The sequence below is a fragment of the Vipera ursinii genome (assembly GCF_947247035.1).
Source record: "Vipera ursinii genome assembly, chromosome: 7".
Taxonomy (NCBI): Eukaryota; Metazoa; Chordata; class Lepidosauria; order Squamata; family Viperidae; genus Vipera; species Vipera ursinii.
In genome coordinates this window covers 14,271,108-14,297,899 of record NC_139521.1, presented here as the reverse complement: position 1 = coordinate 14,297,899, position 26,792 = coordinate 14,271,108, and the positions used below count along the sequence as shown (strand labels likewise).

General features: G+C 38.6%; 1 protein-coding gene across 2 annotated transcripts in view; it reads left to right on the top strand.

Moving 5' to 3' along the window:
* Positions 1-26,792, top strand: part of TLL1 (tolloid like 1) — a gene marked incomplete at both ends in the record, with an annotated part of 139,114 nt that overhangs the window by 90,535 nt on the left and 21,787 nt on the right. The window contains 4 exons of one of the 2 annotated variants that reach the window (XM_083367246.1): positions 10,892-11,070; positions 12,936-13,041; positions 14,709-14,833; positions 21,319-21,434. In XM_083367246.1, coding sequence (XP_083223372.1) covers positions 10,892-11,070; positions 12,936-13,041; positions 14,709-14,833; positions 21,319-21,434 — 526 coding nt within the window. Of the gene's footprint in view, positions 1-10,891; positions 11,071-12,935; positions 13,055-14,708; positions 14,834-21,318; positions 21,435-26,792 lie in introns of those variants that run through there. The other variant, XM_083367247.1, reaches the window with a different exon arrangement.

The window sequence follows — 26,792 nt, the reverse complement described above, 5'->3', positions numbered from 1 at the left end:
TTTCTTCTAAATAAGTTTTACGATTATGTATTCTTTAAAAGTTAATATAGTACTTTGGTCTAGTAGTTAAAGTACCAGACTAGAAACTGGGAAACTGAGTTGTAGTCCCACGTTAGGAGTGAAAGCTGGCTGAGGGAACTTGGGCTAGTCGCTCACTCTCAGCATAACCTATTTCACAGCGTTGTGGAAGAGGAAGGAATGTTAGGGATATTCGTCACCTTGAGTTATTTATAAAAATAATAAAGGTCCGATCTAAATAATAATGGTTGGTTAATATTACAGTAAATGTGTATGCCTTTTTGGGCTGCCCGCGGCTCAGCTGTGTAATTTTCACCCGAAACAGCGCCGATCAGCTGTTCGGGTGAATTTGAAGCCCCCTCCTCGGGAGAAGAGGAGGGGGTGAGGCCCCAGGTAGGGGTCGAGTTCTCCGGGGCCGCCTGAGCTTAAAGCTTGGGCGGCTGAAGGATCAAACTCCCCCGTAGCCTGGGTCGCTCCCAGCTGGTCAGCGTCTCTGCTCTGGATTTCTTGGAGCAGAGCCAGGCGTTTGCGACCACCCCTGCCTGAAGGAAAGACTATGGAATAAAAGGAGCAGGCAGAGCGGTACAAGAGGAAAAGGTGAAGAGGATTATTATATTTTACTCTCGAGCTTAATGGACTTTTTAAACTTAAAGTGAAAGTGCGTCACAAGTGAAAGTAAAAGATGGCGGCTAAACCTCCTTCAAAAACTCTTCGGAGTGCTGGAACTTCTCCGGTGCAACAGACATCGTTGCAAGCCTTGCTTCCTCCTGCTGCATTGACATCGAAGGATTTAGAAGATGCCCTTGAAAAGCATGCCCAGGTAATTTTAGTAACATTGAGTGATAAACTGGCAAAAATGGAGGAGAGAATAGAAGAGAGGATGGAAGAGAAATTTAGTTCGATGAGGGTAGACATTTTGTCTACAGTGGAAAGTGTGGCTGAATGTGTACAAGGTTTGGAAGAAAAAGTGGAAGATTTGACTCAAAAAAATGCTGTACTAGAAGTTAAGGTATTGGAGAATGAAGACAAAGCGGACAGAGAGTTAAGCCTTGTCCAGTTTCACCAGATGCAGTATGCTATTAGAATTAGGGGCTTAAAAGAAAATATTAAAGAAGATTTAAAGCAGCTGATTTCTGAAGCCCTGGAAGCAGTATTGGGTCAGCCAGCATCTGAAATAAAGGGATGTATGGACAAAGTTTTTCGTGTAAATTCATGGATTGCCAGACAGAGGAAGCTACCTAGAGATGTGGTGGTTTATTTTACAAAGAGAGAAATTAGAGATGAAGTTATTCAAGCTGCCTATGATACTAAAGTAGTGGTTGCTGACCAATAAGTTTTGGTTTTAAAGGAAATCCCTCCAAAGATCTTAAGGAGAAGAAAGGACTTTGCATTTCTGGTGCAGGAACTTAAACAACGTGACATAAGGTTCAGATGGGAGATTCCAGTTGGGCTGGTGGTAATGCATGAAGGTAAAAGATACCGTCTGGTTACTGTGGCACAGGCGCGTGAATTCTACAATAATGTTTTAAAAGCAACCCCACTATCACTTCTGGAAGCAGCAAAGGGATCTGGAGAAGGGAAACCTCAAGAGGCTGAAGATGGACAGACAGAGGAGAATGGTGCAGGAGGGGATCAAACTATAACTTCGTTGGCTGATGCTGGAGAGCAGAGGGTGACGCGTGCTGCTTTAAAAAGAGCAAAACAAATAAAAGAACAAGACCAGCAGAAGTTTTTGGAATTTTCAAAGCGCACTTACAGCGAGGCAGTGGGAGGAGCGCGGCCTAAAGGAGGCAGGGCCATTGATGAGGTGCTCCAAAAGCTTCGGGGCGATAAGAATGGCGACTAAATTTTTGACTTGGAATGTTAATGGATTAAATTCGCCTCAGAAGAGAAAGAAATTTTTTTTATATTTAAAACAATTTAAGACTGATGTTATATGCTTGCAAGAAACGCATATTAGGGCTATGGACCAAAAGTTTTTACTGAACTCAAGTCTGGGTACGCAATTTGTTGCCTCTGCAATGAATAAGAAAAATGGAGTGGTTGTTTATATTAAAAGTGCCATAACAGCGGACTTAATTGAAGCAGATAAGCATGGAAGATACGTAATGATAGACTTGTTGCTAGAAGGCAAAAAAACGCTTTTAGTTGGACTGTATGCTCCTAATCAACAACAACAACAGGCTGACTTTTTTAGCTTACTTCACAGAAAGCTTACTCAGTTGGATTACAAATCGTTTATTTTTATGGGGGATTGGAATGGCGTATTGGACGTACAGATGGATAAGGCTGGTTTTTTTAAGCGTATTCCGTGTCATGCCAGACTGTCTAAGTCTTTTTTTGAAATGAAGGATGATTTGGAATTGCGAGATATTTGGCGTGACACACACCCGCATGAAAAGGATTATACCTTTTTTTCTGATAGACATCAATCTTTTTCTAGGATTGACTTTATTTTGCTGACTAATGATTTTTTTTCTAGGATTAAGAAGGTAAAGATTTGTGCAAGAGCTATTTCTGACCATAGCCCAGCATGGTTAGAGATTAATAAGGACAATAGGGATAGGCGCTTGTGGCGTGTAAATGAGAATTTGTTTAGAAATCAGAGAAATGTGGAAGAATGGTCTGGGATGCTAGCAAGGCCTATATGAGAGGAGTGTTGATATATATGAACAACAAATATAGAGGTACTTTGGAAGCTAGAAGGAAAGAATTGGAGAATGAAATTAAGGAAAAAGAGAATGCTTTGATTTTGAATCCATTGGATGTGAAGACTAAGGAGGCTATTAAGCTATTAAGAGGACAATTTGATAAATTAATGGCTGATCAAGTGGCAACCAATTTGAGGTTTGCCAGGCATAATACTTTTTGCAATGCTAATAAGCCAGGTAGATGGCTAGCTTATAGACTAAGGAAAAAGCAGAGGGCTTCTAACATAGACAAAATTGAACACAAGGGAAAAATGGTGTTTCAACAGGATTTTATCAAGGAAGCCTTTGTGGATTTTTATTCTAAATTATATGCTAAGGAGAAGATTAATGAAAAAGACATTGATGAATATTTGGAGAATGCTAGCATCCCGGTGCTTACACAAGTACAAAAAGAGGAGATTAATCAACTGATTACAGAAGAAGAAATACTTACAGTAATTAAGGAATTGAAGGTAGACAAAGCGCCAGGTACAGATGGTTTGACGGCGGCCTACTACAAAAATTTACAATTAGAGATGGTTAAACCATTAAAGGAATTGTTCCAGACAATCCAGCGAGGGGGAAAGGTGCCTCCATCTTGGAGAACTGCCTTTATCTCTTTGATTCCGAAGGAAGACCAAGATGCTACTCAAGTAAAAAACTATAGACCGATATCACTATTAAATACAGACTACAAGATATTTGCTAAGGTGTTGGCTAATAGATTGATGAGGGTTCTGCAACGGGTGATTCATGGGGATCAAACTGGGTTTATTAGTGGTAGGCAAATGAAAAATAACGTGAGGCATATAGTAGATGTGTTGGAATTTTTGGAAAGGAACAACCAGATCTCTGCGGCGCTAATTTTTTTTAGACGCTGAAAAAGCTTTTGATCAATTGAATTTGCAATTTTTGATGAAAGTTTTAGACAAAATGAATTTTGGGGATAAATTTTTGCAACCAATCAGGGCATTATATCAAAAACAAACAGCCCGAATAATAGTTAACAATAGTTTGACAGAAGTATGTAATATTGAGAAGGGCACAAGGCAAGGGTGTCCGTTATTACCCTTGTTATTTGTGTTAACGTTGGAGATATTATTGGTAAAAATACGAAATTCGGAAAGAATTAAGGGTATACAGATCAGAGATCAGGATTATAGATTGAGAGCGTTCGCAGACGATCTGGTTGTTACAGTGACCCAGCCGGAGAGCTCTGTTGTGGACCTGATGGAGATAATAATGCAATATGGGAAGGTTTCTGGATTTATAGTTAATGTACAGAAAACTAAAATTTTGGCTAAAAACATGACAGCATCGCAAAAGGCCCTTTTAGAAGGATTAACTGGATTTGAGATTGTCAAAAGGGTTAAATATTTGGGGGTGTTTTTGTCGCCCTCTAATACAAAATTATATAAAAATAACTATGAAAAATTATGGGGAAAAATCCAAAAAGAAATGGAGAGTTGGGAAAAACTGCAATTGTCTTTGTCGGGGCGAATTGCAGCAGTAAAAATGAATATCCTGCCTAAATTTTTATTTTTATTTCAAATGATACCGGTTCTTAAGAAAGATTCTAATTTGGAGGAATGGCAGAGAGGTATCAACAAATTTGTTTGGGCAGGGAAAAGGCCACGAGTTAAACTTAAGATTATGCAGGATACTCGTGAAAGAGGTGGTCTCAAAATGCCTAATCTTAAATTATATTATGAAGCTGCTGCGTTAGCAGGTATAAGTGATTGGATTAATTTGACACAAGAGAGATTATTAAATCTTGAGGGCCACGACTTGCTGTTTGGCTGGCATGCATATTTGTTGTATGATAAGAAGGTAGATAATGTGTTTAGAGTGCATATTTTAAGACAGGCATTGCTGAGAGTTTGGAAGAAGTACAGACATAAGTTAGATTGTAAGATACCATTGTGGGCAATTCCAAAACACGCAATAGAAAATATACATGCTGGTTTCAAACATGATGTGACTACGTACAAGGAGATCCTAAGCTTGGAAAGAAATGATTGGTGTTTGAAGCCATATAGTCTCTTGCGAGACGAGAAGATTGTTCAAAATTGGTTTCAATATACTCAGCTACGGGCCAGGTGGAAAGAAGATCAGAAAAATGGTTTTACAATGACTGATGAAAATCTGATAAAGCAAATTAGAAATCAGGGACCAGCACATATTAAACGGATATATCTTGTGTTGATAGAGATTGATTCAGAAACAGAACTCGTTAAGGATTGTATGATAAAATGGGCCCAAAACATCCAGGAAGTTATCACAATGGATACGTGGGAAAAGATCTGGGTGAGGAACGTAATATTTACACAAGCTCAAAACTTAAGAGAGAACTTTTATAAAATGTTTTATAGATGGCATTTAGATCCTAAAAAGCTTGCAAGTATGTATCCGAACTATCAGCCAAAATGCTGGAGATGTGGTGATGAAGATGCAACATATTTTCATGTATGGTGTACTTGTAAAAAGATCAAGGTTTTTTGGATAAAAATTTGGTGGAATATGCAGAAGATTTTTAAGCAAAGGATAAAGTTTTGTCCGCAACTCTTCTTGTTGGGAATAATCACGGATGCTACGGTTGTGGACACTAAGTTGATGTTAAATTTAATTACGGCAGCAAGACTTTTGATAGGTCAGTATTGGAAGAAAGAGGAACTGCCGATCATAGAAGAGTGGACTTTAAAGGTCTCCGACCTGGCAGAGATGGCGAAGATTTCGGCTTATTTGAAAGATCACTCGCAAGAACGTTATATTATGGAATGGAGAAAATGGATTGAGTTTATCCAGAACAAGTATAGGGTTAAGAGGTTTCATGTAGCATTTGAATAAGTCTTCTTTCTTTTTTTCTTTTTCTATTTTAGTTTCTCTATATATATTTAATATTACTAAGGTTTGTCCTATCCTACAGTATATAAGCTAGAGAGTGATGGATTTTAGAGTTTATGGTTGTTAGTATATGGTTGTTTATGATTGTTTTTTTATATATACCTTGTATTTAGCTCTGGGAAGTCGAGGGGGGGAGGGGGGAGAGGTAGGGGGGGAGGGAGAAGGGAGGGGGAGGGGGGATTGTTAAAGATAAACTGTATGTTAAAACTTTTCAATAAAAAAAATAATAATGGTTGGTTAATATTACAGTAAATGTGTATGCATTCATATATGTGTGTATGTGTGTGTGTGTGTATACACACACATACACTGTACAGTATATACTGTACATATATTGTACTTGTATATAATACAACATATTTTATTAAATTTTTACAAAGAACGTAACAATTAATACAAATTAGTAAAAAGTAAAGGGATTCAGAGAAAGAAGATAGTAAATGAAAAGTACAGAAAGAAAGAATAAAAAGAAATACAAAAAGCTTCCATTTCCTTTTCAGCAAATATAATTACTAAATTAGCTCTTACTCTATGATTACAAAAAGAAAAGCTCACTATTTTCTATCATCCATTTTTTGTAATCATTAAGGGCATAAATTATAAGTGCATTTTTTCCCTATTGCATACAGAAAGTCTGTCGGGTTTCCATTGAGCCATAAATGTAGATAGCATTTTTTCTCTGATCAAAGAAGTTAATTTAGCCATTTTTTTCCAAGTTCCAGCATTTTCACTAACCACTCCTCCATTGTGGGTAGTATTAAACCTTTCCATATTGTATCCTTTTATTATAATCAAGCATGCATTTTTGTCAAATAACTTTTGCAAATGGTAATCTGAAAGGCCATAGGAGGGTTACCTGAGTATTCAGTTCTGTTGAGAACTGAAATGCTCATGCAGGCAGCAGATGGAAATAGTGGGACAGATGGGAGGAAGAGATTATATGTACTAAGGACTTAGAATGATTAACTTAAAAATGATTTTCCCAAAATATGATGCTTATTTAAAATGTTTCTATTGTGGTTTTATTTAATGTGACCTACATGTCCTGAACAAACAGTGGATTTCTGAAATAGGTCAAAAGCTTCTCATAAACAACTATTTTCAGAGTGTTTAAATCTCATATGTAAAATAGTGTACAACCTATATTATACAGTGAACTCTTGTTTCAATTATGCATTACCTTAAAATAATGTTGTTTTGCAAAATGGATTTATACAACATGCTTTTAAGTACCGTATATACTTGAGTATAAGCCGAATTTTTCAGACCACTTTTTGGGCTGAAAAATTCCACTTCGGCTTATACTCCAGTCAACAAAAAAAACTTACCGAGGACTTGTGCGCGGCCGAGGCTTTGGTGCTTCCGGGATCGCGCACCGCCGTCTGCAGACCTGCCGAAGTTTGGGGAGGTTTGGGGAGGTGCGCGCGCACCTCCCCAAACCTCCCCAAACGTCGGCAGGTCTCCGGACCTCCGTGCCCTGCCTGCCTGCTTCTTTCCGCTGCGGAAAGAAGCAGACCTCCGTGCCCTGCTTGCCTGCTTCTTTCCGCTGCGGAAAGAAGCAGACCTCCGGAAAGAAGCAGACCTCCGTGCCCTGCTTGCCTGCTTCTTTCCGCAGCGGAAAGAAGCAGACCTCCGCGCCCTGCTTGCCTGCTTCTTTCCGCTGCGGAAAGAAGCAGACCTCCGGAAAGAAGCAGACCTCCGTGCCCTGCTTGCCTGCTTCTTTCTGCAGCGGAAAGAAGCAGACCTCCGGAAAGAAGCAGACCTCCGTGCCCTGCTTGCCTGCTTCTTTCCGCAGCGGAAAGAAGCAGACCTCCGCGCCCTGCTTGCCTGCTTCTTTCCGCTGCGGAAAGAAGCAGACCTCCGGAAAGAAGCAGACCTCCGTGCCCTGCTTGCCTGCTTCTTTCCACAGCAGAAATAAGCAGACCTCCGAAAAGAAGCAGACCTCCATGCCCTGCTTGCCTGCTTCTTTCCGCTGCGGAAAGAAGCAGACCTCCAGAAAGAAGCAGACCTCCGCGCCCTGCTTGCCTGCTTCTTTCCGCTGCGGAAAGAAGCAGACCTCCGGAAAGAAGCAGACCTCCGTGCCCTGCTTGCCTGCTTCTTTCTGCAGCGGAAAGAAGCAGACCTCCGGAAAGAAGCAGACCTCCGTGCCCTGCTTGCCTGCTTCTTTCCGCAGCGGAAAGAAGCAGACCTCCGCGCCCTGCTTGCCTGCTTCTTTCCGCTGCGGAAAGAAGCAGACCTCCGGAAAGAAGCAGACCTCCGTGCCCTGCTTGCCTGCTTCTTTCCACAGCAGAAATAAGCAGACCTCCGAAAAGAAGCAGACCTCCATGCCCTGCTTGCCTGCTTCTTTCCGCTGCGGAAAGAAGCAGACCTCCAGAAAGAAGCAGACCTCCGCGCCCTGCTTGCCTGCTTCTTTCCGCTGCGGAAAGAAGCAGACCTCCGGAAAGAAGCAGACCTCCGCACCCTGCTTGCCTGCTTCTTTCCGCAGCGGAAAGAAGCAGGCAAGCAGGGCACGGAGGTCTGCTTCTTTCCGGAGGTCTGCTTCTTTCCGCAGCGGAAAGAAGCAGGCAAGCAGGGTGCGGAGGTCTGCTTCTTTCCGCTGCGGAAAGAAGCAGGCAAGCAGGGCACGGAGGTCTGCTTCTTTCCGGAGGTCTGCTTCTTTCCGCAGCGGAAAGAAGCAGGCAAGCAGGGCGCGGAGGTCTGCTTCTTTCCGCAGCGGAAAGAAGCAGGCAAGCAGGGCACGGAGGTCTGCTTCTTTCCGGAGGTCTGCCTCTTTCTGCAGCGGAAAGAAGCAGGCAAGCAGGGCGCGGAGGTCTGCTTCTTTCCGGAGGTCTGCTTCTTTCCGCAGTGGAAAGAAGCAGGCAAGCAGGGCGCGGAGGTCTGCTTCTTTCCGCAGCGGAAAGAAGCAGGCAAGCAGGGCACGGAGGTCTGCTTCTTTCCGGAGGTCTGCCTCTTTCCGCAGCGGAAAGAAGCAGGCAAGCAGGGCGCGGAGGTCTGCTTCTTTCCGCTGCAGAAAGAAGCAGGCAAGCAGGGCACGGAGGTTTGCTTCTTTCCGGAGGTCTGCCTCTTTCCGCAGCGGAAAGAAGCAGGCAAGCAGGGCGCGGAGGTCTGCTTCTTTCCGCTGCAGAAAGAAGCAGGCAAGCAGGGCACGGAGGTTTGCTTCTTTCCGGAGGTCTGCCTCTTTCCGCAGCGGAAAGAAGCAGGCAAGCAGGGCACGGAGGTCCGGAGACCTCCCCAAACGGCAGGTCTCCGGATGGCGGCGGCTTGGGAGAGGTGCGCGCAATCCTGGAAGCACCGATGCAAGTCCTCGGTAAGCTCCGGGCGGTCACTTGCTTCGCGTCTCCTGAGGGAAGGGGGGGCGACTGGAGCGGGCGTGTTTCCTCGCCTGCTGGGTGCCGCGATTTGCCCGGGGAACGCGCGGGCCCCGAATGGCAGCGTGGAGCGAGGAAGCGGACAGCCAGGGCTTCCCCGAGAGCCGCGGCCACACAGTGTATTCAGGCTTGCAAAATGGCGGATCGAGCCTCTGCTGGTGGCGGAGGCTTGCAGAACGGCGGATCGGCTTATACTCGAGTCAACAACTTTTTCCAGTTTTTGGGGGTGAAATTGGGGGGTCTCGGCTTATACTCGAGTCGGCTTATACTCAAGTATATACGGTAGATTCTTCGGAATCTTCATACTAAAACTTATTGATTCTCTATATAAAGGAGTTTTGTGTTATATTTGCTTAATAAATTATGTAATTAAGTTCATGTTGCATTTATTAAGTTGCTATTCAAATCATGATTATTTGAATGACCGTATTATGAATTGATTTCTTTTAAATCAAAACTTTATTCTGATGGCAGCTTTTGATATGATCTCCCACAACTAACATAAGCAAATTACCTCTATCAGTATTTTTTTTCCAGTACGTGATTTGGTGTTTTATCACATTCCAATTACTTTTTTCTTTTCAAAGCCAATTCAGAATATTATCAACTCGTATTATAGATGTGTGGCTGTAGACCCAAATCTATAGTCTAATAACAAACTTAGTTTCTTAATATGGATTTTATTATGGAAGCAAAATATATCATCTTTACGCAAGAGGAAGGTTTAGCAGACTAAAAATATTTTCAGAAAAAAACAAGAATAGACATTTCGAAAGAGAACAAGATAAGCTAGGTAGACTCCTCAAAGATCTTCAATATCTCCCACTGCAGTATTCTGTTCTAAATTCTAAATGTCAGTATAATTTCCAGTCTGAAGAGCTCTTGAAAAAGTTTATGACATAAGTGTATATGCCTGGATGATTTGCTTTCATCCTATAAATTTATTGTTGAAGAGCTTCACATCTAGTTTTGACCTAGAATATTGCAGGACATTTTATTCAGTTTTACTTGACTTCTCTGTGGTAAATAAAAGCTTCTATGTCATCAGCCAAAATTATGTAGGCTTTTATGGCTTTTTAAGAGATTAGAAGTGACATACGATATATATATTTACTGTCTTCCTTCTGCCCCCACCCCCCATCCCTATTTCTTGAAGAGGAATTTCAATTGCGAAAGAATTCATGTTTCTTATTTCAGAACCATCTCCCCATTAGACACTTCCATCTATGAGCAGGACAGCTGATTTGAAAAATACCCAGTCACATATCTTTAACATGTGAGCTAGTTTGATCTTAAATTACAGGAAGATGGGAGAAAAAGAGCAGCCTCCATTATCAGAAACAAATAATATATTTCAGTTAACCAAAATATTTCAAAATCTTTCTTCTAGGGAAAGAGTGGAGAAAAAAAGTGAAAGTTACCTTCTTGTTCTCTCTCTCTCTCTCTCTCTCTCTCTCTCTCTCTCTCTCTCTCTCTCTCTCTCTCTCTCTCTCTCTCTCTCTCTCTCTCTCTTCTCTTTTGCCATGTATTGTTTCAGTTATAAGTTCAGGCTGCAATTGATTGTATGTGAAGAATCATTTGGTTTTCATTTATATTTACTTAAATCTGGTAGCTAAATATATATACACATACATACATATATACTGCATACACACACACACACACACACACACACACACACACACACACACACACGTACCTGGACACAAATACAAGCATCTAAGAAAATATATTTTATAATATATATATTATCATCTACCATATTAATATGATAAATATATTTAACAAAACAGTTATTAAAAACACATCCTACAATAAAATATGAAATAAAAACACTAAATATAGATCTCAGCTCCTTTTTGGAAGTGTACATTCAAATGATTTCACGTCATTTCTTATCCTAAATTGCAGATGCTGCTCCTATGTAGGCCGAAGGGGCAATGGTCCTCAAGCAATTTCTATTGGCAAGAATTGTGATAAGTTTGGAATTGTTGTTCACGAATTGGGACATGTAATAGGATTTTGGCATGAGCATACAAGACCAGACAGAGATGATCATGTCAGCATCATCAGAGAGAACATTCAACCAGGTGAGATAATTCTAAGATGGATTCCTAGATATTTTAGGTTGATGTCATAGATCAAAACTGCCATCAGGATTGAGCTTTTGAGAATTGTAGTTTTGCAACGTCTTCTAGAAGTTACGAGATGTGCTATGTGGGTTTGGAGCATCTAATTATTGGTAATTCAAAATGGTCTATTACCGGTAATTTTTGTAAGACACTGCTTTGGATATAAGCATTGAATCTTGTAGATTAAAGTTGTAATTAATTCTCCTAATGAAATGGGTATTATTTTAATTATTTTCCAACTTCCTTACTTGCTTCGCTTAATATAAACAGTTGGTTATTTAATTCAGGGGTCCCCAACCATGGACCAGGATTGGTCTGCGTCATGCCAGAAACTGGGCTTCGCAAACAAGCGAAACCCCATTCATGGGATACAGGCAGCACGCGAAACCACGCCCCCTCCAGTCCGTGGAAAAATCTCTTTCCATGGAACCGGTCCCTGGTGTCCAAAAGGTTGGAAGCTACTGGTTTAGTTGGTTGATATTGCTCTGTTTGTTACATGAATATTGGATCTCTAAGATACCATATTTTTATTGTGGCTGTAATTATTTTAATTATTTGGATTGTTGTTCTTTTTTGTGGGGTTATTTATTGCTACTTGCCCAGAGACATAGTAGTCGGATAAGCGGCCATAGAAATTGACTATGTAAATAAATGAAGAAGGATGCCTCCAAGAATGGAATATTGTGGATGGAAAAAGAAAAGGAAACAAAGTCTATAGATTGGCACAATTATTGAAGAAATTATAGAAATAAATATACATATTGATAATCTCCAATAAAGATTTAAACAATCTTTAATAGTCTGATTTATATAAAACATACTGTAAAATCTTCTTTTATCAATCAAACCTGACTCCTGTTGACTTTATTAACACATCCCTATAGTTTCTGAGGGACGCGGTGGCTCAGTGGGTTAGGATGCTGAGCTTGTCAATCAGAAGGTTGGTAGTTTGGCGGGTCGAATCCCGAGTGTCGGGTAACAGAGTGAGCGCCTGTTACTCGTCCCAGCTTCTGCCAACCTAGCAGTTCAAAAGCATGTAAAATGCAAGTAGAAAAATAGGGACCACTACGGTGGGAAGGTAACAGCATTCCGTGCACCTTTGGTGTCTAGTCATGCCAGCCACATGACCACGGAGACGTCCTCGGACAAGCGCTGGCTCTTCGGCTTTGAAACGGAGATGAGTACCTGCCCCTAGAGTTGGAAAGGACTAGCACGCATGTGCGGGGGAACCTTTACCTTTTATAGTTTCTGACAACAGCTATATGAGTAGTTTGTCAGGGATATTTTTTTCCCTAGTCTAGTCTATTGACCTGAAGTTTTCTGGTGGGCTTGCCATCTAAGTACGATTTTGCTTGGCTTTTTGAGATCAACCAAGGTCAACTAGGTACTGCTCCTTATAATTCCTGGGCTATGTTGTATTGTTAATTAATAATATGTGCTGTAAAATTGCAACCAATGTCTTTATGTTTCCACAATGCATTGTAGAAAATAAGAAAGTAAGCGTGGAATAATCAAGTCAGAGGGTGACAGGAAATAATAGTTTTCTTAATATGCTGCATACCAAGATGACATTTCAGACAATTGTTCCATCAGTAATTCAGTTCATGAGCAAACAGGTACATTGTTATTGCTGTTTAAAGGAAAAAAATTAGAAAGATGCTTTTTACCTGTGCACATATATCTCAGTTCTGTGTTAGCCTTTGTAAGCAAGTTGTTTATATCTACTCATAATATATTATAATTTGCATATAAAAAAGGAGTTATGGGTTTTTCCTTTTCTTCCTTTTGAAAAAAAAATATGTTTGAAATGTTATGAATTGCAGGTCAGGAGTACAACTTTTTGAAGATGGAGCCCGGAGAGGTGAATTCTCTGGGAGAAGCATATGATTTTGATAGCATTATGCACTATGCCAGGAACACCTTCTCAAGGTTGGAGTCTCAGGTTATACCTTTTGTCTTATAATTCTATTCTTCAGTGTCGATACTGTGTATGTTGCTCTGATGTAGGCAACTGTCGGAATTGCTTTGGGTTGTTGTACCTCTTTGCCAGATGCCCAAATGTATTTTGTGGCTTTCTTGAAGATCTCATCATTTTTATTTTTATTTTTGATGATGATTGTTTTAAGGAAGGTGTCTTAAACTGTGCAGTTTTGTGTCAGATTCTTTCCAAACACTGTTCCCGAAAACTTGCCTATTGTGAGAAATGATAGAGGAATGCCCTGTGTTTATATTTTTTTGGCTTATAGACATTGCTTTCAGAACCATTGGAGCCTTGACTTGGCTATGGAAGTAACAAACTGAAGAATGGTTTCCTAAAATGCTAAAAAAGAAAAGATTTTAAAAGCCATGCTTAATATCTTTAAAACTTTTATAGAAAAAATAATCACTGTGCCTATAATAGATAGATAGATTAGATAGATAGATAGATAGATAGATAGATAGATAGATAGATAGATAGATAGATAGATAGATAGATAGATTAGATAGATAGATAGATAGATAGATAGATAGATAGATAGATAGATAGATAGATAGATAGATAGATAGATAGATAGATAGATAGCCTTTATTATCATTTTTTACTGTGAGCACAATGGCACACATTAAAAATTTCATTAAAAATGAAATTTAGTTGCTTGCTCTCAAGCAGGAATAGAATAGAATAGAATAGAATAGAATAGAATAGAATAGAATAGAATAGAATAGAATCTCAATAGAAAAACTGTATAATGTTCCAACTATTCTACGATAAAATCTTGTAGTTTGGAGATAATATATCTTTTCAATTATGGAGGACAAATAATTGTCCATTTAAAATTACTTATTTTGAAAATGATATGTGTAATTACAAAATGATACAATCCAGTCTTATTTATGCATGCATCTCTTTTGCATACGATTATATTATTATTATTTTTCTGAATAGAAACCTGTGTTTGGTTTCTTCTATCCCTTGGATAGCCTCCTGGATGTTGATTGGTTTTAATATTATTAACATTTTACAATAATTGCTTTCTTTCAATTTGAAACATTGCCTCTTTTGATTAAGGTTCTGAACGCTTTTTCTGATTATGTCCCTAAGATCTGCTGTTGTTTTAAATAAATATTTTAAGTATTCTTGTCACTGTAATGAAAATTTCAATAGAACAATGTATTAATCTCTCACACATCAAAAACTGCGAAAATGATTGTGCACACAATATATAGTGAGGTTTTGAAAAAGCAAATGAAGGCCTTTGAAGCAGATTTTAATGAACTAATTAGCAATACGAGAACCAATCGTTGTATTGTGGATTTCTCTTGAAATAAGTATAATTAAAATAATTGGTCCAGGTCAAGATGATGTGTTGTTAGAACAAGGTCTTGAATAGAACAGTTTCTTCACCTATTGTGTGAATGTCAGGAACAAGCCAGACTAATCAAATAACCATGTCATTATAATTGTTGATTTTTCCATTTCACTGGCTGCTTTTTGTTACTAATTCTCATTTTATTCTAGAATGCAATGTACATGCTGAAGGGTATCTTGAATAAATTCAAAACTTCTGATATGAAAAATAAGTTGGGTTTTTTTTTTGCTTCTTAATTATTTTTAGGGGTATGTTTCTGGATACAATACTTCCCTCCCGGGATGATAATGGGATCCGACCGGCCATTGGTCAGCGCACACGATTAAGTAAAGGAGATATTGCACAAGCTAGAAAGCTGTACAGATGTCCAGGTATTGAATCATAGAGATTAAGCATGAAGAAGCATATTCTAATATAATTAATGAGGTAGTGCGTATAGTCAAGGCTATGGTCTTTCCAGTTGCAATGTATGGTAGTGAAAGTTGGACCATAAGAAAGGCTGAGCGCCAAAGAATTGAGGCCTTTGAACTGTGGTGCTGGAGAAGACTCCTGCGAGTCCCTTGGACTGCAAGGCGATCAAACCGGTCAGTCCTAGAGGAGATCAATCCTGACTGCTCTTTAGAAGGCCAGATCCTGAAGCTAAAACTCAAGTACTTTGGCCACCTAATGAGAAGGAAGGACTCCCTGGAGAAGAGCCTAATGCTGGGGAAGATCGAGGGCAATAGAAGAAGGGGACGACAGAGAATGAGGTGGCTGGATGGAGTCACTGAAGCAGTAGGCGTGAGCTTAAATGGACTCCAGAAGATGGTAGAGGACAGGAAGGCCTGGAGGAATGTTGTCCATAGGGTCGCGATGGGTCGGACACGACTTCGCAGCTAACAACAACAACTGTAATTCTGAAGAAGGTGTTTTCTTATCTGCTTCTATTTAGGCAGTTACTTAAGGTGAGATCATAAACATTCTTAAGGCATTAAGGGATCAGTGGCTTGAATTTGAGTTTACCATCTCAAGAGGCAGTTCTGTGCTTTCCTAATGTAGCTGTTCACTTGCTGGAGATGACAGTGGGGAAAAACATGATTCATTCTATCATTTCTTATTTAAGGTAGTGTACTTTAAATCCAGATCTATATTTAGACTGATGATGCATTTGTTTAGCATACTTCAACAGGGAAGTCTAGCTGCTTTGCAAAAAAATGGTCCTAGTTTTTTTTTTAAAGACATGAGTCATAAAATAAGTAAAACATTTGATTAAAAAAAATCCAGTTCTAGAAGGCTTTGAAACTTGATTCTTTGGCTCTTACAGAAAAATTGGGCCATGCGGCCCTAAAATCTCATAAATTCCTACCTTACTGCACTTCCTCAACTATGTAATCGGTCAGAATTTCTCCATGCTTCAATTTCTTTTCCTGCCTAAAAATTCTGTCTGACAGTACAAGTCACCACTTATGTGATACTCATTTTGAAACTGAGCTTTTTTTAATGTGTGCCTGCTAGAGTGGGACATTAAAAGAGCTGTTCCCTATTCCCAACACATGCAGTGTATGCTTGCATGTATGTCCATCTGTGTGTCTCCCCAATAACTTACTTCCTACTTCCTAACTTATTATTTTACCTTTGCATATTATTCTAAATGCATCACAAGCTGTATTATGTTGCAACTATGTCAAAAACCACAGAATATGCTAGAAAAATTGCATATAGAAGGCATAAAAGGACATCCAAGTCGTGTTCAGCTAATACACGTCATTAAGGAACTCACACACATATATATACATGCATATATAAAAATGATAAGCTATTTCAGTTTATAATGCTATCACAAAAATTAACAATTCATAATTATGTTCTTTCTAATACTAGGTAGATATATTAATGATTATTCTCCATGCAATTTTATTATTAGACTTTTGCTTATTCACATTGAAAAATACCAAAAATATTGAGCTATAGGACTTCATAGACTCTACAGTTAGTTTAAAGAGCAATACTTTTTATCTTTTTGCACATGAATGAGGTGGTGAATGGATGAGAAACACGTAGCCTTTCTTCATTTAGAGGGGGGAAAAAACCGTGGTTCTGTAATATCCACTAAAACAATCTTTTATTGTTTTAGTTTTCATAACTTAGTTGTGTTAAAGAAATGAAATTGAATAGGTTAGGAATAAACTAATCCTCCATCTTAATCATACATAAACATGATCCTCATTCATATTACATTACAACATCTTTCATAATTTCATAATTGAAGTTTGGGGGAAAAATATATTCTCCCACCCTCAAATCTGTATGGAGATATGGGAAGAGGTAATTAAGTAGGCCGCAGGGAGTTTGGTATTTTTCATGCAGTTATTCCCACTGTGGCAGAGACAGAGTCCACTTTTAAATAAAAAGTGATGAACTAAAAACTAAATTTTCCAGTCAGATAAAATTTATTCTGCTGATGGGATTGAGTGATTCCTGATGAGAATGACTACAGTATTGTAGCCAAAGCCCTGTATTGTGAATATGGAGGGAAGGAAATATGTAATTTGACACTTCTTATACACCTCGGTAGACCCTGTCTCCAAGAAACAAATGAGTTTTCAACACTGGCTGTGAAGATGCCAGTTCCACAAACCTCCTTTTAGCTTCTCTTGCTGTCTATACATAAGAGCATATATGAAGCTATTTAAAGAGATGTCTTCATGCTACATTCTACAATTGCTTTTCTGTATCACTTTAATCTCCTACTTCTTCCGATACTTTCTGTATAGAAGTCCTCAACTTACAACCACAATTAAGCCCAACATTTCCATTGCTAAACGAGACTGTTGTTAAGTGAATCACTGCAGTTGTTAAGTTAGTAACACGGCTGTAACGTGAATCTGGCTTCGCCATTAACTCTGCTTGTCAGAAAGTCGCAAAAGGTGATTGCATGACCTTGGGACACTGCAGTCGTCATAAATATGAGACAGTTGTCAAATATCCAAACTTTGATCACATGACTGTGGAGATGCTGCAGCAGTCATCAGTGGGGAAAAATGGTTATAAGTCACTTTTTTCAGTGTCATTGTAACTTAAAACAGTCACTGAATGAAGTGTTGTTAAGTTGAGGACTACTTGTATCGCCAGCCTGTTTGGACTTCCAGATTATTATATCTCACAGTTAAAACAAAATGAGAAAAATAACCTTTTAAATCTGTACTGCAGGTAAGCATTTCAGACTGGCAACTTCATAGTGCAAATAAGCCACAGATGAGTTTTGGTGACACTGCTGGTTGTCTTTCAATGATGTTATTGTTTGTTATTCTGTTGGTTTTGTTTCTTTTCTGCCACTAAGACATTTTTCAGACTAGAAACAAAGTTTAATACAGTTTTAATTTTACAGCAGTCAGCTTCAGGAAACGCAAGATACCAAACCTCTGCAGTTTAGTGGAATTAGTAATGATTGCAGAGTTAAAAATAAACTGTTGATAATTAGCTATGGTATTTACTTCGCAAATGTCTAGTGCTGAGTAAATTATTTAATATGCAACTCATATTTGATTAGATGTCATGTGATGCATGCTTGGTGTATAGAGTGAAAGGGAAAATATTTTAGGATAAACCAATGATTCTTTTTCTACAGATATGGCAAGATGTTACTCTGCACTATTAGACATTTTCACATGGCATTTACAGATACTTTCCTTGCATGCTTAAAATGAACTTTAAGATTGTTATAGTACTTTATTATGTGTTACTATATATATATATATATATATATATATATTCAGCTTCCTTCTTCTGAAGAAGGAAGGAAGCTGAAGCCACTAGCCTGATGATGACGGATGGGATTTCGTCGAAACGTTGCTCCTACACCTTTAGTTCTACGCGGGGAAAAACCCAAATGATGTTCAACAGACATTTAGATCTACAGAAAAAGCCACGTTGATTGAAGCCCATAAAGATAATTAAGAAGTTGTGTAGTAGCAGAAGTATCTGCAGAGTATGATAAAAAAGGAAAGGATATGATTGAAGCTACACCTATGTATTGCACAACCCTCTGACATTCTTTCATCAGGAAGCAGGGAATGGATGCTCTAAAGTGTTGATACTGTACATTCATCATTTCCTACTCAAGCTCAGCACAAGGTCCAGGAAATACACCAGCTTTAGACCTGGCATGTATGGAAACTTATCAAAGAGAGATCCAACTGGGAACTAAGGAGAAATTTCCTGGCAGCAGTAACAATAAATCAGCCGAACTGCTTGCTTCCAGAAGTTAGTGAGGTTGTGGAGGTTTTTAAGAAGAGATTGGACAGCCATTTGTCTGGAATGATATAGGGTCTCCTGCTTAAGTAGAAGTTTGGATTAGACTAGGTCCCTTTCATCTTGCTTATTTTTTTACTATTAGTGTTATGTCAATAGGGTAAGGTGAGAATAAAATTAAAAAATTGCCACACAAGAGAAAGATAAATATATTCATGCAGAGCTGCTGAAACAAAATATTGTCAGAGATTAGTAAAATAAAAATAACTACCAATAGCTAATTGTCAATATAGCAGTAAAATGAAAGGGGTAACACCAAACATAATATCAGGAGTCTTCAACTTGGCTCTTTTATGACTTGTGGACTTCAACTCCCAGAATTCCTCAGCCAGGTACTCTGGCTGAGGGATTCTGGGAGTTGAAGTCCACAAGTCATAAAAGGGCCAAGTTTGAGGAACCCTGCATTATATCATTACTATGTAAGTAGTGGTTGCAAAAAAGACTGATGCGTAGTCCAGGTAAATGTTCTACATTTAGTAAATGTTCTACATTTGGTAAGGTTCTACATTTAGGCAAGAAAAACCAAATGCACAGGTATTGCATAGGTGGTACCTTGCTCAATAGTAGTAACCATGAGAGGGATCTTGGAGTCCTAATGGACAGTTACTTAAATATGAGCCAGCAGTATGCTGCAGTTGCCAAAAAAGCCAACACAGTGCTAGGCTGCATTAACAGAGGGATAGAATCTAGATCATGTGAAGTGTTAACACCACTTTACAATGCCTTGGTAAGACCACACTTGGAATACTGCATCCAGTTTTGGTCACCACGATGTAAAAAAAATGTTGAGACTATAAAGTACTGAGAAGAGCAACAAAGATGATTAGGGGACTGGATGCTAAAACATATAAAGAATGGAATTAGGTACGTCTAGTTTAATGAAGAAAAGGTCGAGAGGTGACATGATAGCAGTGTTCCAATATCTCAGGGGTTGCCACAAAGAAGAGGGAGTCAAGCTATTCTCCAAAGTACCTGAAGGCAGGACAAGAAGCAATGGATGGAAACTAATCAAGGAGAGAAGAAACTTAGAACTAAGGAGAAACTTCCTGACAGTTAGAACAATTAATCAGTGGAACAACCCGCCTCCAGATGTTGTGAATGCTCCAACACTGGAAGTTTTTAAGAAGAGATTGCATAACCATTTGTCTGAAATGGTAAAGGGGGTTGAAGCAGGGGGTTGAACTAGAAGACCTCCAAAGTCCCTTCCAGATTCTATTCTATTCTATTCTATTCTATTCTATTCTATTCTATTCTATTCTATTCTATTCTATTCTATTCTATTCTATTCTATTCTATTCTATTCTATTCTATTCTATTCTATTCTATTCTATTCTATTCTATTCTATTCTATTCTATAAGGGAGAGGGAAAGCATGCTGCACCATAAGGCTTGTACTTGTATGTAGGAGCAAGTCTTGGATTATGTGCTCTTGGCAGAACCAGATTACTCAGGCTTGTATCAGTTTCCTGAGCCTGCTGGCCGTCTATTGCTCACCCTGTTGGGCACCCTTCTTTTAGCGGTTATGTAGGTATAGATTCTTGGAGTAGGCAGTGTGGGAGGAAATTTGTCACAGCTTGATGTTAAAAGATACAAATGAAAGTAGGTGAGAGTATGGCACACAAAAAAGCGTGTCTCAACAACAAGGTGGAAGGTTGCATAATGACTACTGTTGGGGAAAGAGGAAAGATCAGTTGTTGGCTTCTTCAGGTTTCAACATGATTCTAAAAATTAAGGTGATAAAAATGTTGGCCCCTGCAATTTGAAAATTCTGCTATATCAAATTAGCTGCAGGTTAAATATCTACAGTATTAGATCTACTTGTTGAGATTTTGACCCGGGTATTGTACTAACTTTGCTTTAATCATTTTGGTGGGGAACTTTACCAGATTCTGGAAAGGGGATTATGACTTTGCTGGTACTTCTGGATTTGTTTCACATGCCCAACCAGCATGATTATAAGGTCATCACCAACATTCCTTACTTGATTAATCTCAAGTAGTTTAAACCGCCAGGGGGTCATATTGCATCTGTGTCTTACTCCCTGATTAGTGATAAAACATTTGAAAACAAAGTGAAACCATTGCTATGATGCAGGAAATCAACTACCATTTTCATTTAATAACTATTTGATCTAGGATATCTGCCAGATTGTATTTCTTGTGGCACATTGCCACAACAAATACAATCTGGCATATATCCTAGATCAAATAGTTATTAAATGAACATGGTAGTTGATTTCCTACATCATAGCAATGGTTTCACTTTTTCAGCGCTGTATTTCCCCCCCTCCCTTTACAATATTGTAGTGAAAAAAAGAAAGTTTACTTGCCTGGTTGACTCAACAGAGCAATTTTAAAGCCTGCTGTCATTCTGATTTAAAGAAAACTATCTAGAAAAGTATTTACTCATGGCTGACTCTTGAAATACGGGCTTTGCATAAAGGATGGTCATTTGAGTACAAGCATTTCTCTTCTGCTTCTGGGGAATCCCAGTAAGAAGAAGCGTGCTTACTCAAGCACCCCTTCCCAGAGTGCTCATAATTTCTCTATTATCTGATGTTTTTTAGCATGTGGTGAAACCTTGCAAGAGTCTACCGGCAACTTTTCCTCGCCAGGATTTCCAAATGGTTATCCTTCATACACACATTGCATATGGAGAATTTCAGTGACTCCTGGAGAAAAGGTACTTTACTCTGATTTCCAACTCTGGTTCCCGAGAAAGAAAACATTGTTTTATTAGAAATTTTAAAGTGCTAAAAGTGAAGGGCTTTGTGGGCTTGGGTTTGTTAAAAAGGTAAAAGATCCCCCGCACACGCGTGCTAGTCGTTTCCGACTCTAGGGGCTGGTGCTCATCTCCGTTTCAAAGCCGAAGAGCCAGCGCTTGTCCAAGGACATCTCCATGGGCATGTGGCCAGCATGACTAGACGCCAAAGACGCATGGAACGCTGTTACCTTCTCACCGTAGTGGTCCCTATTTTTCAACTTGCATTTTTACGTGCTTTCAAACTGCTAGGTTGGCAGAAGCTGGGACGAATAACAGGCGCTCACTCTGTTACGCAGCACTCGGGATTCGACCCGCCAAACTGCCAACCTTCTGATCAACAAGCTCAGCGTCCTAATCCACTGAGCCACTGCGTCCCTATTGGGTTTGTTAAGAGTGGGTTATTCAAATAAAGCCTTTGAACTACATTTTTGTCCCTTTTATAAATCCCTTTATTGCAGATCCATTTATGCTTGAAACCTCATGTGAAAATGAGTGCAGTCTGGTGATTTCACATTTAGACAAAAAAATACTAGCATCATGGATTTTAGTTACGTTGGTCATGGTACACACTGAGGGAGGCTCAAAAACAGATGATCCTACTATTTTTGTAGACAGCATAGGAATTTAAAAGAAACATATTTTTTTAGTCTTGGGGTTGTTTTTTTTTAGAAATTTCTTACTATTTCTTAACATTCATGTCAGAAGTATGTCTCAACCCTTTAATTTGGAAAACAATTAAGTATGCTTTTAAACTTCAAGAATTTTCCTGACTACCTATTCTGTTACCCGCTGTCAGGGCCATAGCTCTGCTAGAAATGGGAAGAGCTTTTAGTCACAGATCAAAGATTGTTAGTTATTTCTTTGATACAAATGGTTATCTGAAAATTACTCATTTGATGAAAAGATTGCACTTAACTTGCTGTTTAGTTTTGTCAAATCCTGAGAATCTATTTGAGTTATCCCACTGCATTCTGATAGAGCTGTGAAAATGAATCAGATTACTCTGCATCAGACATCATTGCTACTTCTGATTTGTTTATATAGCCACTCATTTTTAAATTGTGCTGACCAATGTTCATTGATTGTTTAACTTTGGAAATTTGTAATCATACGGTCCTCTTTAACTCTTGGTCTGCTTTGTCTCTAGTTTTTCTGTGTCTGCTGTTGCAGAACATATATTAAAGTAACTTTATGGCATTGAAGACAACAAGCAATGTCATATTTAGCCATTGTGTTCTCATAACAACCAGTTTTGAAAGATTTTTGTTCTATTGAGAGATTCCATGTCCAGTATGCCATTCCTCTCAATCATTTAATGTGCTTTTTTCTTCCTCTGCTGAATGACCATGCTATAGTACTGTTCTACTAGCTTCACTTCATAACACAAGGGAAAGATATGTAACAAAGAGTTTTTCATCCTGACTTGTGCATTCTCAGAAGGATAAAAAATGATAGGACAAAGCTGAATTCTATAACTTCTTTTAATTCAAATAATTGAGTCTGTTGTGCAAGCGTGCTTGCATTTGGGAGAAGAAACAGTCACTAGAAATTGAATTTTGAAAATAATTAAAATGTACTTAATATTTCATTATGAAGTGTGTAATTAGATAAGATAAAATAACCCTTATTGTCATTTTTTTACTGTGGGCACAATGGCACACATCAAAAATGAAATTTAGTTGCCCGCTCTCAAAGTGGAATTTACTTTGATTAAGCAAGTCATAATTACATATGGTCTGTAATAAAAATATGTATATCAGAAATCCTACAATTTATAGCATATAAGAAAATGAAAATAACATATTGCTAATATATCAACATGTTTTGGTAAAGCTTCAGTCCATCCATTTCAATGGGTGGGCTGGAGCATGGCTAATTCTTTAGTCAGTCATGGAAGTAGTTGGCAGTCGTAAACACAGCTGTGGTGCCAGACTACCATGTGCTTCAGTTCCACTGCATTGTAACCAGTTTGTGTGTTAACTATTTGGATCCCAGTTTTAAACCCCAAAACTTATAAACAGATTGTACCAGTCCCAGTAGTCATGAACAAAGGACAGAAAAGTCCAGATCTTTATTAATGCCAAAGCCAGATCCTTAATAATTGAAAATAACAAGCAAAGTTTATTTTATTGTAGAAATCTGAAGGTTGAGTTCACCTTTCTGGCTCCTTGGCCATTATTTGGCTCATATACTATATAGCAAAACAAGCAGAACTTAGGCAGAGTGTTAAAAGAATGCACATTGCAGATAATATCTGAGCGTTATGCTACTGGGCACATTTTAGCTATCCTCATTTTGATAATAATACTGGAGTATTAGTAGAATTTAGTGTAGTATTTGCTAACACTCCTCCTACTGATTATCATAACAATAACACAGGATGGTAAAATTTGGTCACAGATCTCTCACATAATTACTGTTTCTACTTGCTGTTTTAAAAAACAATGTCAATGACATAAAACAATTGCTATATAAAATATAGGCAACAGAGTATCAGTTCCAGAAAATCATTGATATGATTGTAGAAACCAATGAATTAACCAACATGCCTTTTCCTTCCAAGAATACATGCAATTTAATAAACTATTAAATAAAGTAACAAAATTAGATGTTTTATTAGAACATTGCGTACTATTTTATATCTTGATATATTTTGGGTAGTTTGTTGTTGTTGTTGTTAGTTGGCTTTCCTCCCAAGGAGCAAGCGTCTTTTAATTTCTTGGCTACAGTCCCCATCTGCAGTGATCTTGGAGCCCAGGAAAATAAAATCTGTCACTACCTCCATTTCCTGCCCATCTATTTGCCAGGAATTGAGAGGGCCGGATGCCATGATCTTGGTTTTCTTAATGTTTAGTTTCAACCCAAGTTTTGCACTCTCCTTCTTCACTCGCAACAAGAGGCTCTTTAGTTCCTCTTCACTTTCTGCCATTAGAGTGGTATCATCTGCATATCTTAGGTTGTTGATGTTTCTTCCGGCAATCTTAATTCCAACTTTAGATTCATCTAGCCCTGCCTTTCTCATGATGTGCTCTGCATATAAGTTAAATAGGCAAGGCGACAGTATACAGCCTTGCCGGACTCCTTTCCCAATTTTGAACCAATCAGTGGTTCCATGTCCAGTTCTCACTGTTGCTTCTTGGCCCGCATATAGGTTTCTCAAGAGACAAATAAGATGGTCTGGTATGCCCATCTCTTTAAGGACTTGCCACAGTTTGTTATGATCCACACAATCAAAGGCTTTAGCATAGTCAATGAAGCAGAAGTAGATGTTTTTCTGGAACTCTCTAGCTTTCTCCATGATCCAGCGTATGTTAGCAATTTGATCTCTTGTTCCTCTGCCTCTTCGAAATCCTGCCTGTACTTCTGGTAGTTCTCGATCCACATACTGCTGGAGTCTAGCTTGTAGAATTTTAAGCATAACTTTACTAGCATGAGAAATGAGTGCAATGGTGCGATAGTTTGAACATTCTTTGGCACTGCCTTTCTTTGGAATTGGAATGTAAACTGATCTTTTCCAATCCTGTGGCCACTGTTGAGTTTTCCAAATTTGCTGGCAAATTGAGTGTAGCACTTTTACTGCATCGTCTTTTAAGATTTTGAATAGCTCAGCTGGAATACTGTCACCTCCACTAGCTTTGTTGTTGCTCAGCTTTCCTAAGGTCCACTTCACTTCACATTCTAGGATGTCTGGCTCGAGGTCAGTGACCACCTGATTGTGATTATCAGGGACGTTAAGCTCATTCTTGTATAGTTCTTCTGTGTAATTTTTCTACCTCTTCTTAATTTCTTCTGCCTCTGTTAGGTCCCTGCCATTTTGGTCCTTTATCATGCCCATTTTTGCATGAAACGTTCCCTTCATCTCTCCAATTTTCTTGAAGAGATCTCTAGTCCTACCTATTCTATTGTTTTCTTCTATTTCTTTGCACTGTTCATTTAAGAAGGCATTCTTATCTCTTCTAGCTATTCTTTGGAATTCTGCATTTAATTGGGCGTATATTTCTTTTTCTCCCTTGCCTTTCGCTTCCCTCCTTTCCTCAGCTATTTGCAAAGCTTCCTCAGACAGCCATTTTGCTTTCTTGCATTTCTTTTTCTTTGGGATGGTTTTGGTTGCTACCTGTTGTACAATGTTGCGAACCTCTGGGTAGTTTATAAATCTCTTAACATCAAATTACAAAAATGTTTCCATAACTTCAGTATGATGTGATTTTCATAGTGTACTCTATGTAAATTATGGGCAGGTGAAAACCAGTAAGTAAACATTTAAGTTTATTGTTCAAATATCAGTGTTTTATTTCCTTATCTCTAGTAGAGAATGTATAGATTCCCATTCACATACAAAGGACATATGCAAAGTGGTTGTCAGAAGAAGTATACCATTGCAGTATGAAATTTCAGTAACTGCACAATAGCAAATAATCATTTTAAAGCAATTATTCAAAATAAGATATTTTCCATCTTAAAATGGTTGCTTTCAAAATAATCAATACTCTGGTGTTATTGGAATGCTTTAGGCCAGAGGTAAGCAACCTTGGCTCTCTTATGATTCGTGGAGTTCAACTCCCAGAATTCCTGAGCCAGCTTGGCTGGCTCAGGAATTCTGGAAGTTGAAGACCACAAGTCATAAAAGAGCCAAGGTTGCCTACCCCTGCTTTAGGCAGACACTGCCCAGAAAATGATTGGCCACCTCTGATACAGTTATGATCACAATAAGTGTCTATTTGTATAATAGGCCAAACCACAGTATTAAACCTTACTTTAAAAAAATCAATGCAAAGCTTTTATCCCCTTCCTACATTTCAAAGTTTCTGTTCCTGCCTGCAGGAAATCAAAGACATATCTATTGTCTCTATTATAAAGTGTGGTAATAATCAAAGATTGTTATGTCAGATGCCATTATGGAGATTGACCTCTGATCCAACTGATTGCTTTGTAGGATGCAAGAAATCAGACACCATTTTTCTCTCTTGTTTAAAAGGGTGATGAAATCCATAGTAGCATCTGATATGTTTCACTACTAAAATTAAAATTACTAGGACACACGATTAATGCATTTCATATAAATGTTTTTGAGATGAATATGCTGGAGAGATTCTGTTAAAAGAAGTTCTAGTGACTATCTAAAATATGTACCATGAAATAGATGCAATCTGTTAGGTTCATCATGACTAACAAAATAAAAGTTCAAAATCCTTACTACTGGATTTTATCAGAAAATTAACAATCCCTTCCTTCTGTTACATCTGTAAGAGCAGTTTTTGATTTCCCTTTTTAATCACC